The sequence below is a fragment of the Sus scrofa genome, chromosome 1 (assembly GCF_000003025.6).
Source record: "Sus scrofa isolate TJ Tabasco breed Duroc chromosome 1, Sscrofa11.1, whole genome shotgun sequence".
Taxonomy (NCBI): domain Eukaryota; kingdom Metazoa; phylum Chordata; class Mammalia; order Artiodactyla; family Suidae; genus Sus; species Sus scrofa.
In genome coordinates this window covers 108,407,364-108,434,686 of record NC_010443.5, presented here as the reverse complement: position 1 = coordinate 108,434,686, position 27,323 = coordinate 108,407,364, and the positions used below count along the sequence as shown (strand labels likewise).

At 43.1% G+C, this 27,323-nt stretch overlaps 2 protein-coding genes across 8 annotated transcripts in view; both read left to right on the top strand.

Annotated features, from left to right (window-relative positions):
* USP3 (ubiquitin specific peptidase 3) overlaps nt 1-20,329 on the top strand; it is a 101,254-nt gene extending 80,925 nt beyond the window's left edge. For all 7 annotated transcript variants that reach the window (XM_021094087.1, XM_021094102.1, XM_021094093.1 and 4 more), the window contains 4 exons: nt 12,250-12,368; nt 13,795-13,908; nt 14,052-14,119; nt 16,806-20,329. In XM_021094087.1, coding sequence (XP_020949746.1) covers nt 12,250-12,368; nt 13,795-13,908; nt 14,052-14,119; nt 16,806-16,971 — 467 coding nt within the window. In that variant the 3' untranslated portion in view covers nt 16,972-20,329. The remainder of the gene's footprint in view (nt 1-12,249; nt 12,369-13,794; nt 13,909-14,051; nt 14,120-16,805) is intronic.
* FBXL22 (F-box and leucine rich repeat protein 22) lies at nt 22,750-26,460 on the top strand. Its single transcript, XM_021094142.1, has 2 exons — nt 22,750-23,278; nt 25,343-26,460. Exons 1-2 carry the CDS (start codon nt 22,773-22,775, stop codon nt 25,686-25,688), a joined length of 852 nt encoding a protein of 283 aa, XP_020949801.1. The 5' UTR covers nt 22,750-22,772; the 3' UTR covers nt 25,689-26,460.

Sequence of the window (27,323 nt, the reverse complement as noted above, 5' to 3'; positions counted from 1 at the left end):
CTGGCATCAGGAATCTGGTTTTGAACACATATTAGATATCCTAGTGAACATACCAAATGAACTAGTCAAATGTGTATATATACAGTATTTGAAGCCATTAAATTAGATACTGTGAATACATGTACATTTAGGTGGGTAAGAAATGAAACATTTGGAGATGAGTACATGCATTTGAACACCCAAGTCACAGCATTAAGTGATGAGAACTAGGCAGCAGCTTTTTAAAATTCCATATTAGCACACCAGTATTGTACTTTAAAAATGCAATACACTTGGGATAGAACATGATGGAAGATAATATAAGAAAAGGAAAGTATGTATGACTGGCTCATCTTCCTGTGCAGCAGAAGTTGGCACAACATTGTAAAAAAAAGCTTTTGACCAAATTTAGCACCCATATTAGATAAAAACTCTGCAGAGAGAGGGTGTAAAGGGGATCTACCTCAACATAATAAAGGCCACGTATGATAGTCCCACAGTTATCATCATCCTCGATGGTGAAAAAGTGAAAGTGTTTCCACTGAGATCAAGAAAGAGACAAGGATGTCCACTTTCACTGCTACTATTCAACATAGTTTTGGAAGTCCTAGCCACAGCACTCACAGAAAAGGAAAAGGAATTCAGACTGGAAAAAAGAAGTAAGCCTATTACTTTTTGCAAATGACATGATACTATACCTAGAAAATCCTAAAAACATTACAAGAAAACTGTTAGAGCTCATCAATGAATTTGGTAAAGTTTCAGATACAAAATGAATACACAGAAATCAATTGCATTTATATATACTAACAATGAAAGATCAGAAAAAGAAATTAGGGAAACTATCCCATTTACCAATCACATCAAAAAGAATAAAATACCTAGGAATAAACCTACCTAAAGAGGCAAAAGACCTGTACTTTGAAAACTATAAGACACTGGTGAAAGAAATCAAAGATGACACAAACTGATGGGTTTACCATGCTCTTGGATTGGAAGACTCAATATTGTCAAAATGACTATACTACCCAAGGCAATCTACAGATTCAGTGCAATCCTTATCAAATTACCAATGTCATTTTTCACAGAACTGGAACAAAAAAAAATTAGATTTTCTATGGAAACAAAAAAGGCCCCAAATAGCCAAGGTAATGTTGAAAAAGAAAAACAGAATTGGAGGAATCAGGCTTTAAGACTTCAGACTATCCCACAAAGGTACCATCATCAAAACCGTATGGTACTGGCACATAAACAGAACTATAGATTAGTGGGACAGTAATCTGGGCTTTCTGCTCAGAAATAAACCCAGGCACCTGTGGTCAACTAGTCTATGACAAAGACGCAAGAACATATGGTGAGTAAAGACAGTCTCTTCAATAAGTGGTGCTTGGTGAACTGGACAGCTGTATGTAAAAGAACGAAATTAGAAAATTCTCTTACACCATACACAAAAATGAACTCAAAATGAATTAAAGACTTGAATGTAAGGCCAGATACTATAAAACTTCTAGAGGAAAACATACGTAGAACACTCTAACATAAATTGTAGCAATATCCTGTTTGATCCTAGTCCTAGAATAATGACAGTAAGAACAAATGGGACCTAATTAAACTTAAAAGTTTTTGCTCAGCAAAGGAAACCATTAAAAAAAAGAAAAGTGAAAAGACAGCCCATAGAATGGGACAGTATACTTGCAAACAGAGTGACTGATAAAGGATTATTCTCTAAAATATACAAAAATTTGATGGAGTTTTATATCCAAACAACAAAACATGGGCAGATCTAAACAGACCTTTCTCCAAAAAAGACAAAGAGATTGCCAAAAACACATGAAAAGGATGTTCAACATCACTAATAACTAGAGAAATGCAAGTCAGAATTACAATGAGGTACCACCTTATACCAGCCAGAATGGCCAACATCAAAATGCCTGCAAATAATAAATGCTGGAGAGGGTGTGGAGAAAGGGAACCCTCCTACACTGTTGGTAGGAATATAAATTGGGGCAGCCACTATGGAGGACTGTGTGGAGGTTCCTTAAAAATATATATATATATATATATATATATATAGAGAGAGAGAGAGAGAGAGAGAGAGAGAGAGAGAGTTATCATATGATCCAACAGTCCCACTCCTGGGCATATAACCAGAGAAAACTCTAGTTTGTAAATGTAAAGATACATGCACCCCATTGTTCCCTGCAGCATTATTTACAATAGCCAAGACATGGAAGCAACCTAAATGTTTACTGACAGAGGAATGGATAAAGAAGATGTGCTGCATATATACAAAAGAATGATATTCTGCCACAAAAAATAATGAAATAATGCCATTTGCAGCAACATGGGTTGATCTAGATATTATTGTACTGAGTGAAGTCAGAGAAAGACAAATGTCACATATCACTTATATGTGGAATCTAATAAAATGATACAAAAGAACTCATTTAAAAAACAAACTCACAGATTTCAAAACCAATCTAATGGTTACCATAGGTGAAACCACTGGGGGGGAGGGAAGAATTAGGAGGGTAGGAATAACATATACACGTCACTGTATAAAATAGATGATTAATGAGAACCTACTGTATATATAGCACAGTTAAATCACTGAAAAGTGTGTATAACCTATATGGGATAAAAGATAACCTATACAGAATCAAAGAATGGATATATTTATGTGTATGACTGACTCACTTGCTGTATACCTGAAACTAATACAATACTGTAAATCAACTATATTCCAATAAAATTATATTTAAAAAAATTATAAGGAGGTACTACCTCTTACCAGTCAGAATGGCCATCATCAAAATGTCTATATACAATAAATGCTGGAGAGGGTGTGGAGAAAAGAGAACCCTCCTACACTTGGTGGGAATGAAAATTAGTACAACCACTATGGAAAACAGTATTGTGGAAAACTAAAAATAGAGTTATCATATGATCTAGCAATTCTACTCTTGGGCATATATCTGGAGAAACCCATATTTCAAAAAGAAACATGCACCTCTGTGTTCATGGCAGCAGTATTTACAATAGCCAAGATATGGAAGCAAGCTAAATGTGTATCAACAGAGGAATAGATAAAGATGTGGTACATATATACAGTGGAATACTACTAACTTATAAAAAAGAATGAAATAATGCCGTTTGCAGCAAAATGGATGGACCTCGAGATTATCATACCAAGTAGGTTAGAGAAAGACAAATATTAAATGAGATCACTTATATGTAAATCTGAAAAAAACTATAAATGAACAAATTTACAAAAGAAAGACTCACAGATTTGAAAAGAAACATAATTATCAAAGGCGAAAGGTGGTGGAGATGCATAAATTAGACATTTAGGATTAACAGACAGACACACACACACTACTATATCAGTTAATCAGTAAAGACCTACTCACTAACATAAGGAACTACTCAATATTATGTGTTAACATACATGGGAAAAGAATCTGAAAAAGAATGGATATATGTTTATGTATAGCTGAATCACTCTGCTACACACCTGAAACTGACACAACATTGTAAATCAACTATAATACAACATAAAATTAAATTTAGAAAAATAAAAAGAATTGCTGCAAACTTCCCTAATTGGGGGAAGGAGACAAAACATCCAGATCCAGGAAATCCAGAGAGTTCCAAATCAGTTGATTCCAGAGAAACACATTACATTGTAAGTGTCAAAATTTAAAAACAAGAAAATCAGGAGTTCCCATCGTGGCTCAGGGGAAACAAATCTGACTAGCATCCATGAGGATGCAGGTTTGATACGTGGCCTTGCTCAGTGGGTTAAGGATCTGACATTGCACTGAGCTGTGGTGTAGGTAGCAGACGCAGTTTGGATCCCATAATGCTGTGGCTGTGGTGTAGGCCAGTGGCTACAGCTCCAATTAGACCTCTAGCCTGAGAACTTCCATTGCTGCAGGTGCGGCCCTAAAAAGACAAAAAATAAAATAAATAAAAATAAGGAGAAAATCTTAATTTTTCTGCAGAAACTTTCCAGGCCCAGGAAGTAGCAGAGTATATTCAGTGTTGAAAGAAAAGAACTTCCAAGAAGAATATTATATTATCGTTCATAATTGAAGGAGAGATAATTTTCCAGAGAGGCAAAATCTTAGAGGAGTTTATCATCACTAAACTGATCTTACAAGGAATGTTAAAGAGATTTCTGTAAGTTTAAAATAAACTTACAGAATTAGTAAGTTTACACTAATTAGTAACAAAAAAGTATAAATCTCACTGTTAAAGGTAAATATATAGTAAAAGTGAAGTGGATTAATCACTTAAAAAGCAGATATGAAGGTTAAAACAAGTAGTAAAAATAACTAACTAAAATAGTTAAGGCATACACAAGATAAAAAGATATGACATCAAAAACATAACATGTGGATGGGGGTGGGGAATAGCACTTCAGAAAGCACTCAAGGAGTTCCCATGGTGGCTCAGCAGGTTACACACCTGACTAGTATCCATGAGGATGCAGGTTTGATCCCTGGCTTTGCTAAGTGGGTTAAGGATCCAGCTCTGCAGTGAGCTGTGGTGTAGGATGCAGACGCAGCTTGGCTTCCACACTGCTATGGCTGGCAACTGCAGTTCCAATTCGACCCCTAGCCTGGGAACTTCCATATGCTGCAGTTGCAGCCCTGAAAAGCAAAAAAAAAAAAAAAAACAAAAAACAAAAAACAAAACAAAAAAACCCCAAACTTAAGATGTTATCAATTTAAAATACATTATTAGAAATACATGTTTTAAGCCTTAAATATTATATGTAAGCCTCATGGCAACCATAAAACAAAAAACTACAATAGATACATAAAGGATAATAAGAATCTAAGCATATCACTAAACAGAGTCTTCAAGCTATAAAGCAAGAGAGCAAGAGAAGAAAGGAACACAGAGGTACTACAGAGCAGTCAGAAAACAACAAAATGGCAGTAGGTACATAGCTATCAGTAGTTAGTTTAAATGTACATGGACGAAATTCTCCAATTGAAAGAGCAGCTGAGTTAAAAGAAAAAGAGAAAGACGTGTGTATATACTGCATTAAAGGGACTTACTACAGATGTCAGGACACACAGAGTGAAAGCAAGGGGATGGAAAAACATTTTGCATATATAAATGGAAACCAAAGGAAAGCTGGAGTAATATCAGACAAAATAGATTTTATTTTATTTTAGTCTTTTTTGCCATTTCTTGGGCCGCTCCCACGGCACAGGGAAGTTCCCAGGCTAGTGGTCCAATCGGAGCAGTAGCTGCTGGCCTACGCCAGAGCCACAGCAATGCAGGATCTGAGCCACATCTGCAATCTACACCACAGCTCAGAGCAATGCCAGATCCCCAACCCACTGAGCAAGGCCAGGGATCGAACCTGCAACCCCATGGTTCCTAGTCAGATTCGTTAACCACTGAGCCAAGACGGGAACTCCCAAAATAGATTTTAGAACAAAGATTTTTTTTTTTTAATTTTTGTTGTTGTTGTTGTTGTTGTTGCTATTTCTTGGGCCGCTCCCGCGGCATATGGAGGTTCCCAGGCTAGGGGTCGAATCGGAGCTGTAGCCACCAGCCTACGCCAGAGCCACAGCAACGCGGGATCCGAGCCACGTCTGCAACCTACACCACAGCTCACGGCAACGCCGGATCCTTAACCCACTGAGCAAGGGCAGGGACCGAACCCGCAACCTCATGGTTCCTAGTCGGATTCGTTAACCACTGCTCCACGACGGGAACTCCAAGATTTTTTTTAATAAGAGACAAAGATGGGTTACATAATGATAAAGGGGATCAATCCAAGAAGAGGATGTAAAATTTGCAAATAATTTAGGCACCCAACATAGGAAGTAAATATTAATAGACTTAAAATAATAGAAATCAATACAGTAAATAATGGGAACTTTAATATCCCAATTATATCAATGCATAAATCATCCAGATAAAAAATCTGTAAGGAAATAGCCTTTAAATGACACATTAGATCAGAAGAACTTAGCAGATATATACACAGAAGTCCATTAAAAAGCAACAGAATACTCATTCTTCTTAACTATGCATGGAATATTCCCCAGGCAGATCATATGTTAGGCCACAAAGCAAGTCTTAGTAAATTTAAGAAGAAAGAAATCATAACATCTTTTCCAATCATATGGGTATGAAAATAAAACTACAAGAGAAAAACAGGAAGAATCACAAACATGTGGAGTAAAACAACTTGCTACTGACCAAGTAAGTCAAAGAAGAAATCAAAAGAGAAATCAATACCTTCAGACAATTGAAAAGGAAAATATAACATACCAAACTTACAGGATACAGCAAAAGCAGCTTTTTTTTTTTTTTTTTTTTTTGTCTTTTTGCCTTTTCTAGGGACGCTCCTACAGCATATGGAGGTTCCCAGGCTAGGAGTCTAATTGGAGCTGTAGCCTCTGGCCCACGCCAGAACCATGGCAACGCAGGATCCGAGCCATATCTGCGATCTACACTACAGCTCACAGCAACACCGGATCCTTAACCCACTGAGCAAGGCCAGGAATCAAACCCGCAACCTCATGGTTTCTACTTGGATTCGTTAACCTCTGAGCCATGATGGGAACTCCAAAAGCAGCTTTAAGAAGGAAATTAATGGCAATAAATGCCCACCTGGAGAAATAAAAAAAATCTCAAAGAACTTTATGCCTTAAGGATCTAGGAAAAGAAGAACAAATGAAATCCAAAATTAATGAAAGGAAGGAAATAACGAAGGTCAGAGCAGAAATAAATGAATTAGATACTAAAAAGACAGTAGAAAAGATAAATAAAAGTAAGAACCATTATTCCTTGAAAAGATAAACCAAATTGCCAAACCTTTAGCTATGATTTACCAAGCAAAAAAAGAGGATTCAAATAGATAAAATCAGAAATGAAAGAGTAGACATTACAATTGATACCACAGATACAAAAGATCATAAGGGACCACTATAAACAATTATACAGCAACAAACTGGACAACATAGAAAAAATGGCTAAGTTCCTAGAAAGATATATCTTACCAAGAATGAGTCATGAAGAAACAAAAACAAATGAAGAAAACAAAATCTGAACAGACTGATGAATAATAAGGAAATTGAACCTGTAATCAAAGCCTCCCAAGAAACAAAACTCTGGGACCAGACAGCTTCACTGGTGAATGCTACCAAATATTCAAAGAAGAATATGATCTGGAGTTCCCGTCATGGCGCAGCAGTTAACGAATCCGACTAGGAACCATGAGGTTGCGGGTTCGGTCCCTGCCCTCGCTCAGTGGGTTAAGGATCCGGCGTTGCCGTGAGCTGTGGTGTAGGTCGCAGACGCGGCTCGGATCCCGCATTGCTGTGGCTCTGGTGTAGGCCAGTGGCTATAGCTCTGATTCGACCCCTAGCCTGGGAACCTCCATATGCCGCGGGAAGCGGCCCAAGAAATGGCAAAAAGACAAAAATAAATAAATAAATAAATAAATAAATAAATTCCTATAAAAAAAAAGAATATAATCTTTCTCAAACTCTTCTACAAATAGAAGAGGAAACACTTCCATATTCATTTTACAAGGCTAGCATTACCGGACACCAAAAATCAGACAAGAACATCACAAAAAAGAAAAGAAAATTGCAGGACAATATCCCTGATGTAAACACAGAAAACTTCAAAAAATTTAGCATACCCAATCCAACAATATATTAAAATGATCATATTATCCTGATCAATTATTATCCTGAAATAAACCTGCAAGGATGGTTTGACATCTCAAAGTCAGTCAATGTGATATACCACAATTACAAAATGATGGATAGAAATCATGATCATGTCTATAGATGCAGAAAAAGCATTTGAGAAATTCAGCCTCCATTTATGTTAAAAACTCTCAAAGTGGGGAGCTCCCATTGTGGCTCAGCAGTTAGCAAACCTGACTAGTATTCATGAGGATGTGGGTTAAATACCTGGCCTCACTCAATGGGTTAAGGATCCAGCATTGCCATGAGCTGTGGCGTTGCTGTGGCTGTGGTATAGGCTGGCAGCTACAGCTCTGATTCGATATCTAACCTGGGAACTTCCATATGCTTGTGCAGCCCTAAAAAGACAAGAAAAAAAAAAAAAAAAGGCAATAATTTTAAAAAAACCTATCCAAGTGGATATAGTGGAAAATGAAACTTCAAAAGAAATTGAAGACGACACAAAGAGATGGAAAGATACACTGTGCTCACACACTGGAAGAATCAGTGGTATAAGACAATCTACAGATTCAGTGCAGTCCCTATAAAAATATCAGTGGCACTGGCATTATTCACAGAACTAGAACAAGTAATTCTAAAATTTGCATGGGATCACAAAAGACCCCAAATAGCCAAAGCAATCATGAGAAAAAAGAACAAAGCTAGGGGTATTATGCTCCCTGATTTCAAACTATACTACAAAGCTACAAGTCTTCAATACAGTATGATGTTGGCACAAAAACAGATAAATGGATCAATGGAATAAAATGGAGAGCCCATATATACACCATTGCTAATATGGTCAGTTAATTTATGAAAAAGGAGCCAAGGATGTACAATGGGGAAAGATGTACAATGTCTTCAGTAAATGGTGTTTTGAAAAATGGACCACTATCTTACACAGAGACTAACACAAAATGGATTAAAGGGACTGAATGTAAGAATTGAAACCCTAAAATTTCTAGAAGAAAACACACAGTAAATTCCTTGACACCAGTCTTGGTGATGGTGTTTTGGATCTGACTCCAAAAGCAAAGGCAACGAAAGCAAAAATAAGCAAGTAGGACTACATTAAAGTAAAAACCTTATGCACAGCAAAGGAAATAATGAAAAGGCAACCTGCTGAGAAGGTATTTGCTTCTTGCATCTTGTATCTGATAAGGGGTTAATGTCCAATATACGTACTTTTAAAACCTCACACAGTAGCAAACAACAATGACTGATTACAGTTGATCCTTGAACTGTTTGTCCACATACACTTTATCGTCAGCCCTTCATATCCCCGGTTCCTCTGTATCCATGGATTCAACCAACCGTATACTACATAGTACTACTGAAAAATATCAACATATTAGTGTGCCTGCACAGTTCAGACCTGTATAGTTCAAGAATCAGCTGTTAAAAATGGTCACAATATCTGAACATTTTCCCAAAGAAGACATGCACATGTATATGAAAAGATGCTCAACATCATTAAGTATCAGGGAAACAAAAATTAAAACCACAAAGAAATACCACCTCACATTTCTGAGAATGGCCATCATCAAGAAGACAACAAATAACAAGTGGTGTTGGTGAGGACGTGGAGAAAAGGGAACCCTTGTGTACTATGGGTGGAACTGTAAATTGGTGCAGCCACTATGGAAAAGTATGCAAGTTCCTCAAAAAATTAAAAAATAGAACTACCATATGATCCAGCAATTCCACTTCCGGCTATTTATCCAAAGAAAATGAAATCACTAATTTGAAAAGATAAAAGGGCCCCACTGTTCACTGCAGCATTATTTGCAATAGCCCTGATAATGGAAACAACCTAAATGACCACTGATGAATGAATGGATAGGGAGAATGTGAGACAGGCAGGCATACAGACAGACAGACAGACACACACACGAATATAATTCAGCCAGATGAAAAAGAATGAAATCTTGCTATTTGGGACAGCATGGATGGATCTTGTTGCATTGTGCTAAGTGAAATAAGTCAGACAAAGACAAATACCATATAATCTCACTTAGGTATGGGATCTAAAAAACAAAAACAAGCTCATAGATAGAGAACAGTTTCACGGGTGCCAAAATCAGTGGGTGGGTAAAGGGAGTCAAACTAGTACTTAAAAAGTCATGGGGATATAATGTTCATTTTACAATATATACAAATATTTAATCATTGTATTATACACCTGAAACTAATATGTCAGGTATGTTTTATTTTTATATAATTTTTGTTTTTTTCCATTATAGCTGGTTTTCTACTGTACAGCATGGTGACCCAGTTACACATACATGTATACATTCTGTTTTCTCACATTATCATGCTCCATCATAGGGGACCAGACATAGTTCCCAGTGCTACACAGCAGGATCTCATTGCTAATCCATCCCCAAAGCAATAGTCTGCACCTGTTAACCCCAAGCTCCCAGTCCATCCCACTCCCTCCCCCTCCCCCTCTACAATCACAAGTCTATTCTCCAAGTCCATGATTTTCTTTTCTGAGGAAAGGTTCATTTGTGCCATGTATTAGATTCCAGTTATAAGTGATACCATATGGTATGTTTTAAAAAGTTAAGAGTACATGGGCCCCCTGGCCACACATTGATTTGACTTGGGTAGAATCCAGCTCACCATATATCCAGAGAAAATCATGATTTAAGAAGATGCATGCACCCCAGTGTTCACTACAGCACTGTTTACAATAGCTAAGACATAGAAGCAATCTAAATGTCCATCGGCCGAGGAATGAGTGAATATAGTCATAAAGAATGAAATAATCCAATTTGCAGCAACATAGGCAGACCTAGAGATCATCATACTAAGTAAGCCAGTAAAGACAAACATTATATGCTATCATTTATATGTGGAATCTAAAAAAAAATGATACAAATGAACTTATTTACAAAACAGAAACAGACTCAAAAACTTCAGAAACAAACTTATGGCCACCAAAGGGGACAGACTGGGGGAAGGATGGATTGGGGTTTGGGATTGACATATATGCACACTATTGTATATGGAATGGATGGTCAGTTGGGCCCTGCTGTATAGCATAGGAAACTACCCAATATTCTGTTATAAGGTATATGGGAAAATAATCTGAAAAAGAATGATATGCATATAACTAAAACTCTTTGTTGAATAGCAGAAATTACCACATCATTGTAAATCAACTATACTTGAGTAACCCTTTAAAAAATGAGGAAAAAAAATAAAAGAGTGAAAGAAGCCTGCCCACACCTAAGCCCTGCTAGACTTTGCCCCTGCAGCTTCCCCAAGGGGGCTCTTACACTCTCAAGTGCCAAGGCTGACTCTGACCTGAAGACTGCATACAGAGATAGTGTTGCCTTTTCTTATACAGCTAGGTTTGTGCTTGCTGTCCAGCTTCTCAAACCAAACACTGTATTGTTTAAAGATGCATAAAGGTATACATATGGTCTATAAAGACAAGCCAAGAAATGACTAAACAGTTAAGTCAGGATAATGACTACTTCTGGACTGGAAGGAGGGTTGATTGGGAACAGACACACAGGAAGCTCTTAATAGGGCTGTCGCCCAGGCTGCCAATTGTACAACTCTAGGGAATGCCATTCACATGAAATCCAGCTTCTCAAGGATTGGAGAGAATCCATTCCTGCACCAGAGTGATAGGTACAAAGGCATTCATATTCTTCTCTTAAAAAAATATATTTCATACAGACTTCTGAATATATTACAATTGTACTGGAAGTCAGCAAAATTTTTCTATCAAGGACTAGATGGTAATTATAGGCTTTATAGCAAATAAGGTTTATGTCACAGCTACTCAGTGCTGCTGTTACAGTGTAAAAGCAGCCACAGAGTGTATAAACCCGTCAGTGTGGTTATGTTCCAAACTTTATTTACAAAACCAGGTGGCTGGATCTGGCTTGGGGCCAAATTTTACCAAACCTCAGATTACACAGTAAAATCTTTAAAAGAAAAAAAATATCGCCTTGGTTTATCTAGGGGATTGTGAGTAGAGTAAGAAACAAAAGATTGATTGGAGATACAGTAGGAAGGTCAATAATGCAGGCTTCTGTAATCTATGTTTATTTTTTAATAAGTTATGACTGAAAATGTTTGACCTAAATTTGACTTTTTAATGAACCTGGGGCTTTGTTTCTTCATATGTAAGATACTGAGAAAAAATTGCTGTTTGAACTTTGATTTCATTAGGGAACCATTTTTTTTAAAACCAGAATTATCCAGATTAATTCTTTTGTTACCAGTAATAAATCCAGTAACAATAATACCATCTCTCGTGAATTGATCATCACCAGATGTTAAACATGATGCTAGGTAGATCATATGTGTTATTTCTCTCCCTCACCACCGTTCTTCAGTGTAGACTCTTTTTGGTCTCCATTTTGCAACTGAGAAGGGCTGACTTTTCCAAGGTCACCTCGCTACTAATAAAGCTGAGATTTGAATCTGAGTTATTCAGAGTTCATAGTCCTTTTTGTCTACAGTACACTGTCTCTATAAAAGGCATCCTGTTTGAATGCTGCCAAAATCAATTTCGTTTTAGATTGTCTTCGCAGTTTTACCGACTTAGAAGAACTTGATGAGACAGAGTTATATATGTGCCACAAGTGCAAGAAGAAACAAAAGTCCACTAAAAAGTTTTGGATCCAAAAACTACCCAAGGTACGTGCCGAGTTTCAAATTATAATGCAGGTTTTTTTTGGGGGGGGGTACATATGATTAATTGCAAGACAAATTACTTATTATTATTATTATTATTATTATTATTTTTGCTTTTTAGGGCCACACCTGCGGCATATGGAGGTTCCCAGGCTAGGGGTCCAACTGGAGGACAGCTGCCAGCTTATGCTAAAGCCTTAGCAATGCGGGATCTGAGGTGCATCTGTGACCTATACCACAGCTCATGGCAATGCCGGATCCTTAACCCAGTGAGCGAGGCCAGGGATCAAACCCACAACCTCATGGTTCCTAGTCACATTCATTTCTGCTGTGCCATGACAGGAACTCCCACATTATCTTTCTAACTTTACATTGTGTGATCTGTTCTACATTGGTCCCTTGGGATTTTGGTAAAGCTAATAAGTAAACCCTTTGAGAATTCCTAAGTAAATGTGTCCTGATAACAGTTTACAATGTGTGGAGGGGGGCATTTTCTCACCACACCATCAACAGTTCTCTGACACTGTGGGTGTCCTACAATTCAACTCAGTTCTGACTGTTTCCCTGTAGACAGCATCAGATTCCACACGTTAAGGGCTCAGTCCCACCAGCTCGCCCTCCACACCAGATACCAGTAACAAGCTCAGGCATTTACTTTATGTTTGCTGCTGAACGACCATCTACAGATTGACACTGGTTGCAAGTTCACGTTGTTACCTGTACTTGTGGTCCAGTCGACTGGCTCTAAATCAGAGGTTCCCATGACACCCTCCTCAGGTTCCATGAATTTGCTAGAGCAGCTCACAGAACTTGGGAAACCCGTTTACTTACCAGATTACCATTTTATTACAAAGGATATTCAAGGATACAAATCAACGACCAGATGAAGAGATACAGGGGCAAAATCCTGAACAGAACTTCGGTTCTTGTGGAATCTGGGGCTTGGCATGATGGCACGTGGAAGAGCACGCCAACCTGGCTGCTCTCCAAACCCTGCCCTTTGGGCTTCATTACCCAGGCAGACTGATTAAATCACAGGCCATTGCTGATCCTTCAACTTCTAGTCCCTCTCCCTTCATGGCCATCAGGGAGGTGGGACTGAAAGTTCCAGCTCTCTCACCTTTCCATTGGCTCTCCTGGCAACAAGCCCCTCACCTCATTAACATAAAAAGGATACCTTTATGGCTCTCTTCACTAGAAACTTCCAGGTTTTAGGAGCTCCATGCCAGAAAAGGAGACAAAGACTAGATACATATTATTATAAATGACAGTATCATAATAAGGTATTCCTGGAGGAAACCAGTATCAGGAATCAAAAGAAAAACTGGAAGCTGCCCAAAATGTTACTTAAGAAACATTAATACCAAGTAGTTAATTTGATTGAAAGGTAAATTAGGCCTTTATAATTTTGTCATTCTCTTTCATCCAGGTGCTATGCTTACATTTGAAGAGATTTCACTGGACTGCATATTTACGAAACAAAGTTGATACATATGTAGAATTTCCCCTGAGAGGCCTAGACATGAAATGCTACTTGCTAGAGGTAAGGTAATTACCTCTGTTAGCCTGCTAAAAAAGATGGCTTTTCTCAGAGAGAGGGTAGAGGTCACTGAGGTAGGGAGATGCTGATGTCATTGCCCACTTCTGCTAACTCAGTCCTGCCACACCTTCTTCCTTGTTCTGCAGCCTGAGAACAGTGGCCCGGAGAACTGCCTGTATGACCTTGCCGCGGTGGTGGTGCACCATGGTTCTGGGTGAGTGTGCCAGTGGGCTTCTTAGGGTGGGCAATTTTGTACCATTCTCAATAACTCTCCCCAAACTCCTAAGCAATGGATTCAGATTCATTAAAGGGGGTGAAGTAGAACTTTTTCCTTCAATCTTGGTGGGAAAGAACGTTCCTGAGAGGATGCTGCAAAACATGAAGAGAAGGTGCAAAAAAGCAAAACAGAGAAAGGTTCATCTGAGCGCAGTGTTCAGAACCAGTCTCTTGTCCACAAAATCCTGAGCAGTCTTTTTTTTTTTTTTTTTTTGTCTTTTGTCTTTTTTGCTGTTGTTGTTGCTATTTCTTGGGCCGCTCCTGCGGCATATGGAGGTTCCCAGGCTAGGGGTCGAATCGGAGCTGTAGCCACCGGCCTACGCCAGAGCCACAGCAACGAGGGATCCGAGCCGCGTCTGCAACCTACACCACAGCTCACGGCAACGCCGGATCGTTAACCCACTGAGCAAGGGCAGGGACCGAACCCGCAACCTCATGGTTCCTAGTCGGATTCGTTAACCACTGCACCACGACGGGAACTCCCTGAGCAGTCTTTACTCCAAAAAACTGTGGATTTCCTTGGCCAATTGATATTTACATGGGGGGAGGGCAGAGATGGGAATTATTTAGAATAACTTACTTCAATATCAGCTGCTATAAAGGTACATTTCTTATTTTGGTAAATAACATCCTGATTACTTTTTTTCCCTTAAAGTCTGCATTAGGGGTATATACCTTCTGCTTTCTGGTCTGCTTGAGAATGGCAGTTTTACTTACTTTCAGACTTTGGCAATCCATGCTGGAAATCCTTTCCCCTTTACAGCCATTTATAACCATTCATATCTATAAAGGACAAGTCCACTGCATGTCTGAGTCTCATTTCTGTTTTTCCTTCTTTGGAAGGTTGTAGGATCTTAATTGGACCTAAGAAATCACATCACATGTATCTGGTAGTTGACAGGGACACTCTTAGTCTGGTATCTTGCACTTATGGAAATGTTTGTTTCATGCCATTCTCCATTCTCTTTTCTAGAACCCTTATTAATGTATAATGAATTTCCTGGATCTTTCATATATTTTAACTATTCTTTAGTGATTTCTTTCTCTTGGTTTCTGAAGATTGCCTGACCTTTTTTTCACAGATCACTAATTTGGGTTCATCTGTAGCCAAGCTGAAGATTTGGAATTCCCTGGTGGCCTTCTGGCTAAGGACTTGGTGTTGTCACTGCTGTGGCTTGGGTTTGCTCCCTGGCCTGGGAGCTTTGTCATGCCTGGGGCACGGCCAAAAAAAAAAAAAAAAAAGATTAGCTCCTCCATGACATTTTTATATTGTGACAATCCTATTTTTCTTTCTGGGGCCACACCTGCAGCATATGGAAGTTCCCGAACTAGGGGTCTAATTGGAGCTGCAGCTGCCGGCCTATACCACAGCCATAGTAACACCGGATCCAAGCCACATCTGCAACTAACACTGTGGCTTGTGGCAACTTTAGATCCTTAACCCACTGGGCGAGGCCAGGGATCAAACCTACATTCTCATGGATACTACGTCAAGTTCTTTTTTTTCTTTTTTTTGTCTTTTGCCTTTTTAGGGCCACACCGTGGCATTTGGAGGTTCCCAGGCTAGGGGTCAAATCAGAGCTGTAGCTGTCAGCCTACGCCAGAGCCACAGCAATGCCAGATCTGAGACACTTCTGCAACCTACACCACAGCTCACAGCAACACCGGATCCTTAATGAGCAAGGTCAGGGATCCAACCCGAGTCCTCATGGATACTCGTCAGGTTTGTTAACCACTGAGCCATGATGGGAACTCCTATGTCAGGTTGTTAACCTGCTGAGCAACAGCAGCAATTCCAGTGATCATATTTTTCTGATAACTTTTTCCTAACAACCTGTTCTTGTTGTATGGTTGCAGTATCCTCTTGAAACCATTGGTGTACTAATTTTTAAAGGGGTTTTTTTTTTTTGGTTTTTTTTTTTCTGCATTAAATTCATCTGTGGTTAACTGTTTTACTGGTCTTCCTGGCACTTCTCTTTCATGATTTTTGCTTTACTTAGAATCATCCTAACCGATGAGACTGATTGTTCTTGGTAAATGGTAAGGGTTTTCCTAGTAGTTTATGAAGGTTCCTGTTCTACCTGCCTGCTTTCCCCTACCTGACTGGGAGCACTGATGCAGGGCTTCATGTGTCTGAGTGGTGGGTCATGGGGAGAGAAAGCTTCTGATGGCCAAAGCAGAAGGGAAGGCGCTTCCTTGGAGGCAGATTTCTGCCTTATGCTTGGGTTTCCTCCAAGCTCTGATGGGAAATCTGCTCCTCAGTTTTCCATGTTTCCACACCCCTTGACTCTGCCTGTTAGGTTGAGTGCTCCTTTGCTGTTGAGTTTCTCCATTAATCTGTGTGAACACTGCTTTATGTGTTCTACGAAATCCTCAATTTCTGGTCAGTCCATGGCATTCTTCCCTGTTTTCCAGTGTCAATATATTCCTTGCCATTTCAGTGTCATTTGAGAAGATAAACATGTGCGCTCAATCAGCCAGCTTAAATGGCAAGCCTCTAGAATTTATTCTTTAATTATGATACTTCGTAAAATTTCTGGTATATCTGACAATTTAGATGGTAGCACAGATCCTTTTGTGATTTCTGTAGTCTTTTTCTTTGATCATTTGACTCTTCCTTACAGGGTTGGTTCTGGACATTACACAGCATATGCAACTCACGAAGGTCGCTGGTTCCATTTCAATGACAGTACTGTAACCCTGACTGATGAAGACACCGTCGTGAAGGCCAAGGCCTACATCCTTTTTTATGTGGAACGCCAGGCCAAAGCTGGATCAGACAAACTTTAATACCTCCTCCAAATCATTATTCGTCAACTATACCGGACAAACATTTCCAATTTTCCATAAATACTTGATCCAAGATTTAATTTCATTATGCACTTTTTTAATTTCCTATTTTGGGTTTAGTTTTGTCAATGGTAGTGACTTATTGAACATGGGCACCAACTAATTTTTTTTTTTTTTTTTTTTTTTTTTAGTTCTACCAGAAAACCTCAGCAGATATTTTGATTTGCTGCTTTAGTTGTAATAATTTGGTTTTTATATGTAGGTTCAAGAACTTAGTTCTATTTGACTTTTTTATATTAATGTTTTCAGTTCTCACTTTGAGGCACATTTACATCAATGCTTTGTTACTCTCACATCCTGAAAGCAAGGTATGTTCCTGATTGTGAAGAGCACTGTAACTGCCTGCTGCCTTCTCACAGCTGGAATGGGGATCAGGTTGGCTCTAAATCAAGGATCATGTGTGCGCATGCTCTGTGGCCCAGGAGACTTCAGTGACCGCTCAGTAATCACTCTTTTGCTTGTAAAAGATAACTGAAAGGGCATCATTACGTAGACCAGGTAACTGCTGCTGTTGTTTTCTCTCAAAGCTGCTGTTTATCAGCACTAACTAAATAAATTTGTTGGTTCAGTTGTACCTATACTGCAGATTCAAGAATCACTCTATTTCTTCTTCTTGATTTTGGGGCATTTTCATGGAGGAGATGATAGGGGTACCGAAAAGTCCAAATAAGATCAAATACACATAAGTGTAAAAAATTCTCAGCTACATGTTATCCAGGTGTTATTTATCCAATGTGATGAAACTGTGGCTTCTGTTTTGCCTTTTTGAGTCAGCACCAATTCCCTCATGTGCAGCACTGAGATTAACTGCACGTCCACTCTAGGCTTACTTCTTGCTTGGCGACCTGAGGTTGAGATGCTCACCTCCAGAGTGACTCTGACCGTCACCCACACTTCAGCTAACACTGTGGGGTTGGCCTCCACAGAAGGAAACTAGAGTCTTCACTCTCATTGGCCTCTCCTGATAACACAGCAAGCTGCAAATATTCTCGCTTTGTAGAAGTAATTTCTATTCTTGAATGTAGTAGTTTGTTTTAAAATTGTTTTCAAGAAAAGTAGGTATCGGCATGATTTAGATTTGACTCAAATTGAAATCTGGAACCAGAACCCTGTCTAATGAAGGTAACTGATTTCTATAAGTGCTCCAAGCCAGCCTGCTGATCTTGGGGTGCTGGTGGCATGATGTGCCAATTGTGGCAAAAGAGGAAGGTGCTCCTCCTAGGCCTGCGGGATAGAAGCACTCCATTTTCACGTCCCTTCCTGTCCCAGTCTTCATTTTCCTCCCTTCCCAATCTTATAACAAGTCATTACAAGGGGCAGAATGTATTTCCTGTGAAGCCAGCCAAACACACTTTTCAATAATCTTGTTTATTCTGTTAAAAGAAAAAATGGTTCAGGTTTTCTTAAGTGTATGAATGTAAAGGAAAGTAGGGTGCTCCCCTCCTGGGTCAGATAGTTGAAGCTGTAGGAGCAGATGGGCTCCATTTCCACTTTAGTATTAGCTGAGTAAATCCCATGATTTCTCCGAGCAAGACATCTGTTAAACACTTTAACACGACTAGGAGCGAATTATCATTATGTCTAAACTTGTGGCTACCCAGTACAGCTGCCATTGGCCACATGTGGTTATTAGCTAAATGTTAATTTTAATTAAAAATAAAAACTCAGTTCATCAGTCACACAGGCCAGATTTCAAGAGCTCAGGAGCCACATGTAACTCAGGGCTGCCCAGGTCTGAGACAGTTCCACTGACGTGCAGAGCGTGCAGACAGCACCGGTCTGCATTTCCATTCCAGAGGGGAAAAAAGCTTCACCAGCGTGTTCAGGCCTTAGAGCTTAGAAATAGAGGGCCTGGAATTAAGAGGGAAACATGTACTTAAAATGGCTTACAATGCTAGAGTACACGACGTGTTGAGGCACATGAAATTGTGGTAGTGACTTTTTGACCAACAAAAGTGACAGTTTCACATAACTTGATCCGTATCAATATATTAACACCACACGTCATTAAACTTGAAACGTGTAACTCGTCTGATCTTGCGCCTACGAACCCAGGCTTTTTTGCTTAGAAGGTACACATTTGTAACTCTGACTATTTGCACTTAAGATTATTAGTTTCTGGATGGGCAGCAGTTGTAACTGTGGCAGGAAAGCCTCAGGCAGTATTGATGGAGCAAAGTGGCCTTTGTACCAAATTTATAGCTGACTAGATGGGCAAGTGGTCCTCACACGGGCAGCATAGTTAGCTTAGGAGATAACACATCTCCTCTTTGACTTTTGTCGTGTTTTTATTTCCTGATTTACTTCAGCAGATGTGTTTGAAGGACATCATGAAGGTTCTTTGGAAGAGTGACTGGATCCATGTGAACCGTGCCCTTGAACACTTGTGATATAAATGTGCCTATTTGTATTTTTAAAATTTAACTGTGCAGCCTTATCATGCCTATTTCAGAAGCTGACCTTCGTGCTCTGCAGGGCTTGTCCCGCGTGCTGTGTTGTCTCTAGTGTGCAGGTGGCTTCTCGTTCAGAGAGCAGCGCTGAGGCAGGGCCTTGTGCCGAGTCACAGTCACAGGGCTCCTCGGAACAGGAACAGGAGAACTCTCACAAGTCCTCCCGCACAGGTGGGGGATGGAAACAGTTTGTGGCAACACAAATCTCTCTCCATGGTGGAGAAACCTGTGCTTATCCACTGGATTCTACTCAGTGTCTAGTGATCCAGATGTAACACAACTAAGCCGGGCAAGTGTATGGGCCCTCCCTGGTTGTATTAAATGTGTGTCTCACCTCTGGAACCTACTCAGCAGCTTGGTTTCTGGGGCTGGGCACACATTTACTTCTTAAAGCCAAGCCTCTCCTTCACTGGTTTAGTGTGTACCTAAGTCTGTTTAGTACACTTGGCCCACGTCAACCTCCACCGTCCCCCTGTTGCTGAAGTATCCTCTTCACTCGGGCTCTGGAGACACTCATGAGCAAAAGTCTGTGCCTGCAGCCAGGGCATGGGTCCCAGGTGACAGGAAGGGGTGGGTGTGTGCTGGCGTCATGCTGCAGTCCAAGGTCTAAGCATCGCTTCACTGGGTGCATGCCTTTCCCCCTCAGGTCTGAGGGCGACGGACTCCAGACTGCCCTCTTCGAGTCGTGCTGTGATGCAGTTATGTTCACTAAGACCTAGTTTGTCCGATGCTGAGAAGATTAACTGTGCCAGTGACCAATTTCATTTAAGTTGTAACCATACCCCTTTTCTGCTTCACCAACCCGATCTTTTTTATGGAAAGTATCATTAAAGATCTGGTCTCTTTCCTTTTGACTATTATTTCTGAACACCTTTCAGTGTTGCAAAGTTAGGTGACAATGAACCTGCTTAAGCTATGAACCTTCTGAGCCAGCCAACAGGTAATAGAAGGTTTTTACAGACCCCCTGCCAGCTGGGGCTGCTGGTGCATGTGGGCCCAGATGGCTTGACTTGGAGGGGCAGGGGGGTGGCGGGAGAGCTCCTCTAGTGCCTGCACTCAGGTGCACTAAGGGAGCTCACTTGTGTTGGGCAACTTCATCCTGTCTTCCCTTGTGACACTGATTTTATTAAAATGAGGTCCACTTGCCTCTTCACAGCTAGACACTACCCTGAAGAACCAGGTTTGGGGCTCTGAGCAAAGAATCACCTTTCAAAGTCAAAACAGGTCAACAAGTGCCATTGCTTTAAAAAAAAAAAAAATTCTGCTTTGCGGTAAACTGTACACTCCCTCTCTGCCCCATGTCCCCTGCAAACCAAAAAAACTAAGAACCACCTGTGTCCACATCCACTGTTTTTCCGTGTTACTTATTTGCCGGTTCCTATCAGCCTTCTAAAGTTTGAAGACAGAGGCGCCTGCAGCCCAAATGGTTTTGCCTCCAGTTCCCACATCACACATTTCCTTCTGGCAGCTGTGCAGCTGCTGTTGTTGCAGCCAAGCAGCCGAGCTCCACATGGGCAGAAAAGAAGGAGCTGTGGTCACAACACCTGGCCCTGAGCCAGACCCCTCCCCAAAAGCAGCCATGCACGTGCCCCCCCCCCCATATCCTGGGATGCTTCAGCGAAGGAGCCAGGCTCTGAATGTGAGGCCTGCCTATCTTTCACTGTTTGAGCAGCGCTGCAGGAGTGCAACTTGGAAACCACAAGGAAGCAAAAGGACTCTCCCCCACAGACAGTACACTTAACACTGCTCTGTCTTTTAAGAAGGTGAAAGAATGCCCTACTTCCAGGGCTCAGCCCTCTGAAAAGGATGGGTTTGTGAAGGACTGGGGAGGGAGGGGGCTAATAAGGCTTTCCACTAAACCCACCGGTGGTACAGCAGCACCCCTGGTGTGGATACGTTTAACTAGAGCTGGAAGAGGGACTCTGGCTGTCAGCTGGGACAACTACGATGATGAGCTGGAAAGAGCAGTACCTAGTTGTCCTTTCCTTGAGAAACACTTCTTCCTTTTGGCTGTTTCTTGGTTTATGTTGTTTTCAAGGAAAGTCAGACCTTCCATTTCACCTTGGCAAGTGGTGGGGTGACTGTGATGGACTCCTCAGAGCACGGGAGCTGATGCCAATGGCTGCCTTCTTCCCTTGGCTGCATTCTGCTTTCACAGGCCAAGCTGCACCAGGGCTGACCGAGCCTTAGCCTCAGAAGAGGTGTTTCATCTGTGTTACTCCACCCACGTGCAAAACAAAGTGTTCCCCCTCCTTCCAATTCCCATTATGTGGGAGAAGGAATGGAGGTGACCACTGAGGGGCTGCTCCCTGGTCTAGCAGAGGAAGACCGGTTTCCTCGTCTCATTACTTAACCCACCAAGCCAACCAACTGGTACACAGAGTGAGGCCTTCGCAGGAGGAAAACTGAGGTGGGGTCTGGTCAAGGATCGGGAGCGAAGTGATATTAGAAAATGCTTCATGGATTGAGAAATCTCAGATCCTGAATAGAGAATAAAAAAAACCTTCAGGAAGCCTGGCTAGCAGCTCACCGCCAGGAGCTCAGGGCATTCACAAGGAAGATGGTGTGTGACTGGCTCAATGGGCAAGCGCAGACTGAAGTACAGCAACCTAAAACTGTTTCAAGCAGTTTTGTATTAGGAGCTACCTCAACCACCCTGACATTTTGGAAAATACAGGCTGGATACAGCAGGACACAACTCTTAAAGGCTAAAGCCAAGTAAACCGAAGTTTAAAAAGTGACACATATATACACAGAAGAATCTTGGAGAGAGAAGCTACTGAGGACAAACCCTTTATGGAAAAAACGAAGGGTATACATAGAGGCAAATGGGAGACCGAGGAAATCCCTGTGCCTGGAGGAGGGCAGCAGGATTTGAAGGCAGTTCTGAAGCCTGGAAAGTGTCACTACTGAGCAAAAGTAACAGAAAAGGGGTACTACCCATGCCTTCTGCTTACATCTCTGAGCACAAAACTACCACACTGCTCTTTATAGACAAACCTTTTCCTACAAAGAGCAGAGCAAAAGACTCCTATTGATGTCCCAGAAAATAAAAACAGACACTGTTTGCAATTAGAGTCCTTCCCAGTGACAAGAGACTTGCAGGCCCAGACGGAGGTGGTCTAGCCAGTACCACGAATGAAAACGCCAAAAGAGCTCTCTGCCTAATGCCATTGTCAGCTAAAAGCAAAGAAATCCCTTTTAAGGAAGCTATTTAACTTCAATACGCTGCTTCTCTGCCAAGATCTTCAATTCCTCTGAACATAAGCCGAGCCACACACTGCTGCACGTATGTCTGGGCCTGGACCTCCCCCCTCCTCAGAGCGGCAGCACCAGTTGTTGGCCAAAAATAAACACCATTCCTCAACCATATATGTCCACCAGCCCAGAGCTGGGGAGGAGCAGCAGGAGGTAGGTCAGGTCCCCGGGCTCCAGTCATACTCTGTGTGGCCGCTGCACACCATGCACATCACCCAGCTCAACCGGGAGTGCCTGCTGCACCTCTTCTCCTTCCTGGACAAGGACAGCAGGAAGAACCTCGCCAGGACCTGCCCCCAGCTCCAGGACGTGTTTGAGGACCCCGCACTCTGGCCCCTGCTGCACTTCCGTTCCCTCACAGAACTCAAGAAGGACAACTTCCTCCTGAGCCCAGCCCTCAGGAGCCTCTCCATCTGCTGGCATTCCAGCCGCGTGCAGGTGTGCAGCATTGAGGACTGGCTCAAGAGCGCCCTCCAGAGGAGCATCTGCAGCCGGCATGAGAACCTGGTCAATGATTTCCTCCTCCAGGTGTGCGACAGGTAGGCCACCTCCTGTGCTGGCTTTGCTGGCTCTGGCATCTGGAGTTCTATGAGGCTTCTGGGGGGCAGGGAAGAGCAAACCACAAGAGGATGGCTCCGATTTGGAGAGCCTCAGACTAGGCCCAAGGCAACCCCCTGCTCCCAGGCCCTGCCACAGTGCAGTCCCCAGATGGGGGAAATGGGCACCAAGCCTCCCCTTAGCCTCACAGGTCCTAGAGCTGCTTCTGCAAAGAGGAAGAACTCGGCTTCAGCTGTCCCCATCTTTTGGGCCAGCTGTCCTCCCTGGCAGCCATTAAACGCTGGGTGGGTCCAGCTGGGCCTTGATTTTTCAAAGTCAGGCCCCAGGAAAAGGTTCCTAGATTCAGCAGTCAGCTCACCGCTCCACCCTGCCCCTAGCAAGCAAACCCCAAGACCTGTGAAATGCAGCTGTGGAAGGAGAGCTTAGAGGGCTCAGCTCTGAGTTAGCTAAACCAAGCTAGGCTCCGGAAATAGGGGTGGTGATAAATTATGGTTTCCTAGAAACTTACTAATCTTCACGCTACCCAAAGGAGAAAGTGTTCTAGCCTAAGTTTTCAGATAAGCAAACCAAAGCTCTGACAGGTTGTGTGATCTGCCCCAAAGTCTAAAGCTGCCAGATTTTAGCAAATAAAAACTCAAGCCCAGTTAAATCAGCAAGGTGTGGCCTGGCCTTCCCAGGCCACTGTCTGGGCACACCAAGTGTCCCCAGAGTTACCAAAAAAAAAAAAAAAGCAAAGGACTTGATGGTCATGGTCCTCCTCCGAGTCCCTCAGTTCTGCTAGTGTCCATGTGACCCCAGCCCCAATATTTAAACTCTTTCAACCTCATTTCTTCATCCATAAAGTGGGATAAATTGCCTTATCTTGCAGGCTAAAAGAATTAAATGACACAGTAGCACGGGCACATAGTGGGTATTGCCAAGTATCCACCAATTCTAGATCTGGCAGTCTTCTGGGGAGGGGGTGTTGGGAAGAACAGGTGAGGATGGCTGGGCCAGGATGGAGGCGGCTCTTTCTCTGGTGTCTTCCTGCATCAGGCTTACTCTAAAGGTTCTCAGAGGAAGGGATCACTTAACACCCTTGGGGCTTAAACACCTACCTAGTCCTTACAACCAACCTGAAGGTAACACTTGTCAGATGAAGAGGGGCCCCAGTAAGGTTTAGACATTTGTCCTGGGTCAGACAGCAAATAAGTCACAGGCAAGTCACTTGAGCTCTCTGGGCCAGTTTCCTCACAAAATGGGGTGGAGCGTTGGTATGAAGCATAAGGAAGGCGTGTCAACTTGGGCAGATGCGACGCACTCAGCGTGTGGATGTGGCCATGCTCAACCTATTTCAGTTCCTTCCTTCCTCAGGCAAAGGGAGCTGAGCTGGTGCAGGCAAGTTCAGTCAAAAGGCAATGGGGTAGGCTGATGGGGAACAGAACCCCCCCCCCCTTCCCCGGGGCTGACTCCAGCTTCCTCTGGCTACAGGAAACCAAAGCCAGCGCCCACCAGTCAGGTTCTTCTTGACAGGAAGCAGTCTGGTCCTGCTCGCTCCCAGGAAACATGGGTTTTGATTGCCTATAGAAGTCCCTGTGCAGGCTCCAGACATCCCAAATCTCATTTAATCCTCCAACAATCCCACCGGTAGGCGTTATTCTCCCTCCCCCAACTCCTACTTCACCCCTACCCAAGGCAACAGGTGAGGAGAGAACCAAAGCAGCTACAGTCGTTCCTCCTTGGAACCAGCATCTCTATGTTCACAGCAGGACACGGACCTGGGTCTCCACTGGGGTCTCCTGAGGCTAAGAGCTCACGCAGATTAAAGCACGGCGGGGCGAGTGGCAGAAAGGGAAGGAGAAACGGGACAAAAGCCCCAGTTCAGATCCAGGCTCCGTTACTGCAGAGTTCTCGTCTCTGATACGCCTGGTCTCCCAGAGTTGGAAAACGCACCAACCACCTCAGGGAACTTCGGGAAGCGGCGTGGCGCGGGGAGGGGGCGCACGCTAGCATTCTAACCGCACCCTCCTCGGCACTGGCCCGCGGTCACCGCGTTCTCTCCGCAGGTGCCCCAACCTGGCATCCGTCACGCTATCCGGCTGCGGTCACGTCACCGACGACTGCCTAGTGCGTCTGCTCCTCTCCTGCCCGCGCCTGCGCGCTCTGCGCCTGGAGAACTGCGCGCGCGTCACCAACCGCACGCTGACAGCCGTGGCGGCGCACGGGCGCGCGCTGCAGACGCTGCACGTGGACTTCTGCCGCAACGTGAGCGCGGCTGGCCTGCGCCGCCTGCGCGCCGCGTGCCCGCGCCTGACGCTGCGCGCCGAGCACAGCGCAGCCATGATCCCAGACCAGCCCCCGCGCGGCCCGCAAGCGCCCGGCGCCGCTTTCCGCAAACTGCTGCAACGCTAGCTGGGCGCCTCTCCGCTGGGAGGACACCCGCCTCGGGCGTCCCGGCGGAAGGAGCGACCTGGCTTGAACTCCAACTCCTAGACAGCCGCCACATCCTCATCCAAGACGAGGATACGAGCGCCTACCTCACGTGATTTTATACACAGGCTAAGCGGGAAATTTGATGGCCCGATGCTTGGAAAACACTCCAGTGTTTATTTATCTCACTAAACACCAGCACCCTTCCCCGTCTCTCCCGCGCACCGTATTCTCCGCCTGGCGCCGCCCGTAGCTGCAGGAGGCCCTACCCAACACCAACGAGTTTGGAGATATAAATAACCTGGCGGGGAGGCGTGACCACCCGGGGCTCCCCCGCAGCGCGCGGGGCGGGCCACCCCGGGAAAGCGCGCAGTGAAACCCCCGGGCCCTCGGAGGGTCTAGGTGGTGCGCCAGCGGGAAGAGGGAAGGAACCCCTGGCACAGGGACCGAGACAGCCATCGAACTGCGGCTTTGCTTTACAGCCACCCCAGCGTGCTCGCCTTTTTTCCGGGCAGATGCATTTCTAGGAGGGACTGCAAACAAGGTTCCAGAAAACTCGCTCGTTGATGTGCTTCTTTCATAAACAGCCGTTTTTATCCTCATTTTCTACCGTTCTCTCATTAATAAGGGGAAAAAAATCATTTGAAAAACCCGAAGACTTAAAAGCAATAGCCCTGGTTAGATCACTGGATAATGAAACCCTTAAAAGCTGATGCAAAATTAAAATTTTTACCTGCTAGATTTGCTGAACGTGGCAACGTCTGGAGTTCCAACTTCAGGGCTTTAGTCACTGGTGTCCCACCTTTATCCACCAAAGCAAAGGCTTTCGGCCAACCAGCAGCCTCCTGGTCCCAGGTACATGGGGAAAACTGGCTAAGTGGGGAAGGCAGGGAGGATGGTGGAGGGGTGGGCGATGCTCACGCTCTGGCTCCTCCCATTACCAGCTAAGATCAAGGTCCTTTACCCACCTGAGGCCAGGAGTTTCTTGTGAAAGGGGCTCTTGATCCCTACTCACAGGTTCCTTAATATGTTGCCCGAATACTGGAGAAACAGCACGGAATAAGCCATTCTGTTATCAAGGAGCTTACATTCTAGTGAGGGAAGAGACAGTAATTGGTGTATAGAAAGGTTAAGTATTGGAGAAGGTGAAGCACAGGCTAAGAGGCTATCTGGGAGTTGCTGGGAAAGGCAGAAGCAACTTAAATGAGGTCGATCAATGTAAGCCCCATTGAGAAGGTGGATCTGAGAAATAAAGTGAGGGAGAGCATCTGGGAGGAAAATATTCCAGGCAGAGGAAACAGCCATCAGCATAAAGGCCCCAAACTAGGAGCATGGCAGGTGTGTTAGGGAATAGGAGGTCAGTATGGCTGAAACAGAGTAAATGAGGAGGAAAGGTGAGCAGGAGAGGTGATCAGAGAAATAAGGGATGAGGGAGGCCTCACAGGTTATTATGAGAATGAAATGAGAGGTGGAGATCCCCCACCCAGCCTACCCCGAGCAGGAGCCAGGGCCCCAAAAAGATGATGCTGGCTGAAGGCCCAGAGGCACTGAAATTTCTCTAGGCAGAACCTGTGGGCAGGCAAGCAGCACCTCACCCGCCCAGACCCCTCCATGGGC

Excerpts from the sequence above, each read along its gene's own strand:
- FBXL22 (XM_021094142.1), top strand. The coding sequence starts at position 22,773 with ATGTCTGGGCCTGGACCTCCCCCCTCCTCAGAGCGGCAGCACCAGTTG. Across the intron at positions 23,279-25,342 it reads CTCCTCCAGGTGTGCGACAG|GTGCCCCAACCTGGCATCCG; the intron begins GTAGGCCACCTC and ends TTCTCTCCGCAG.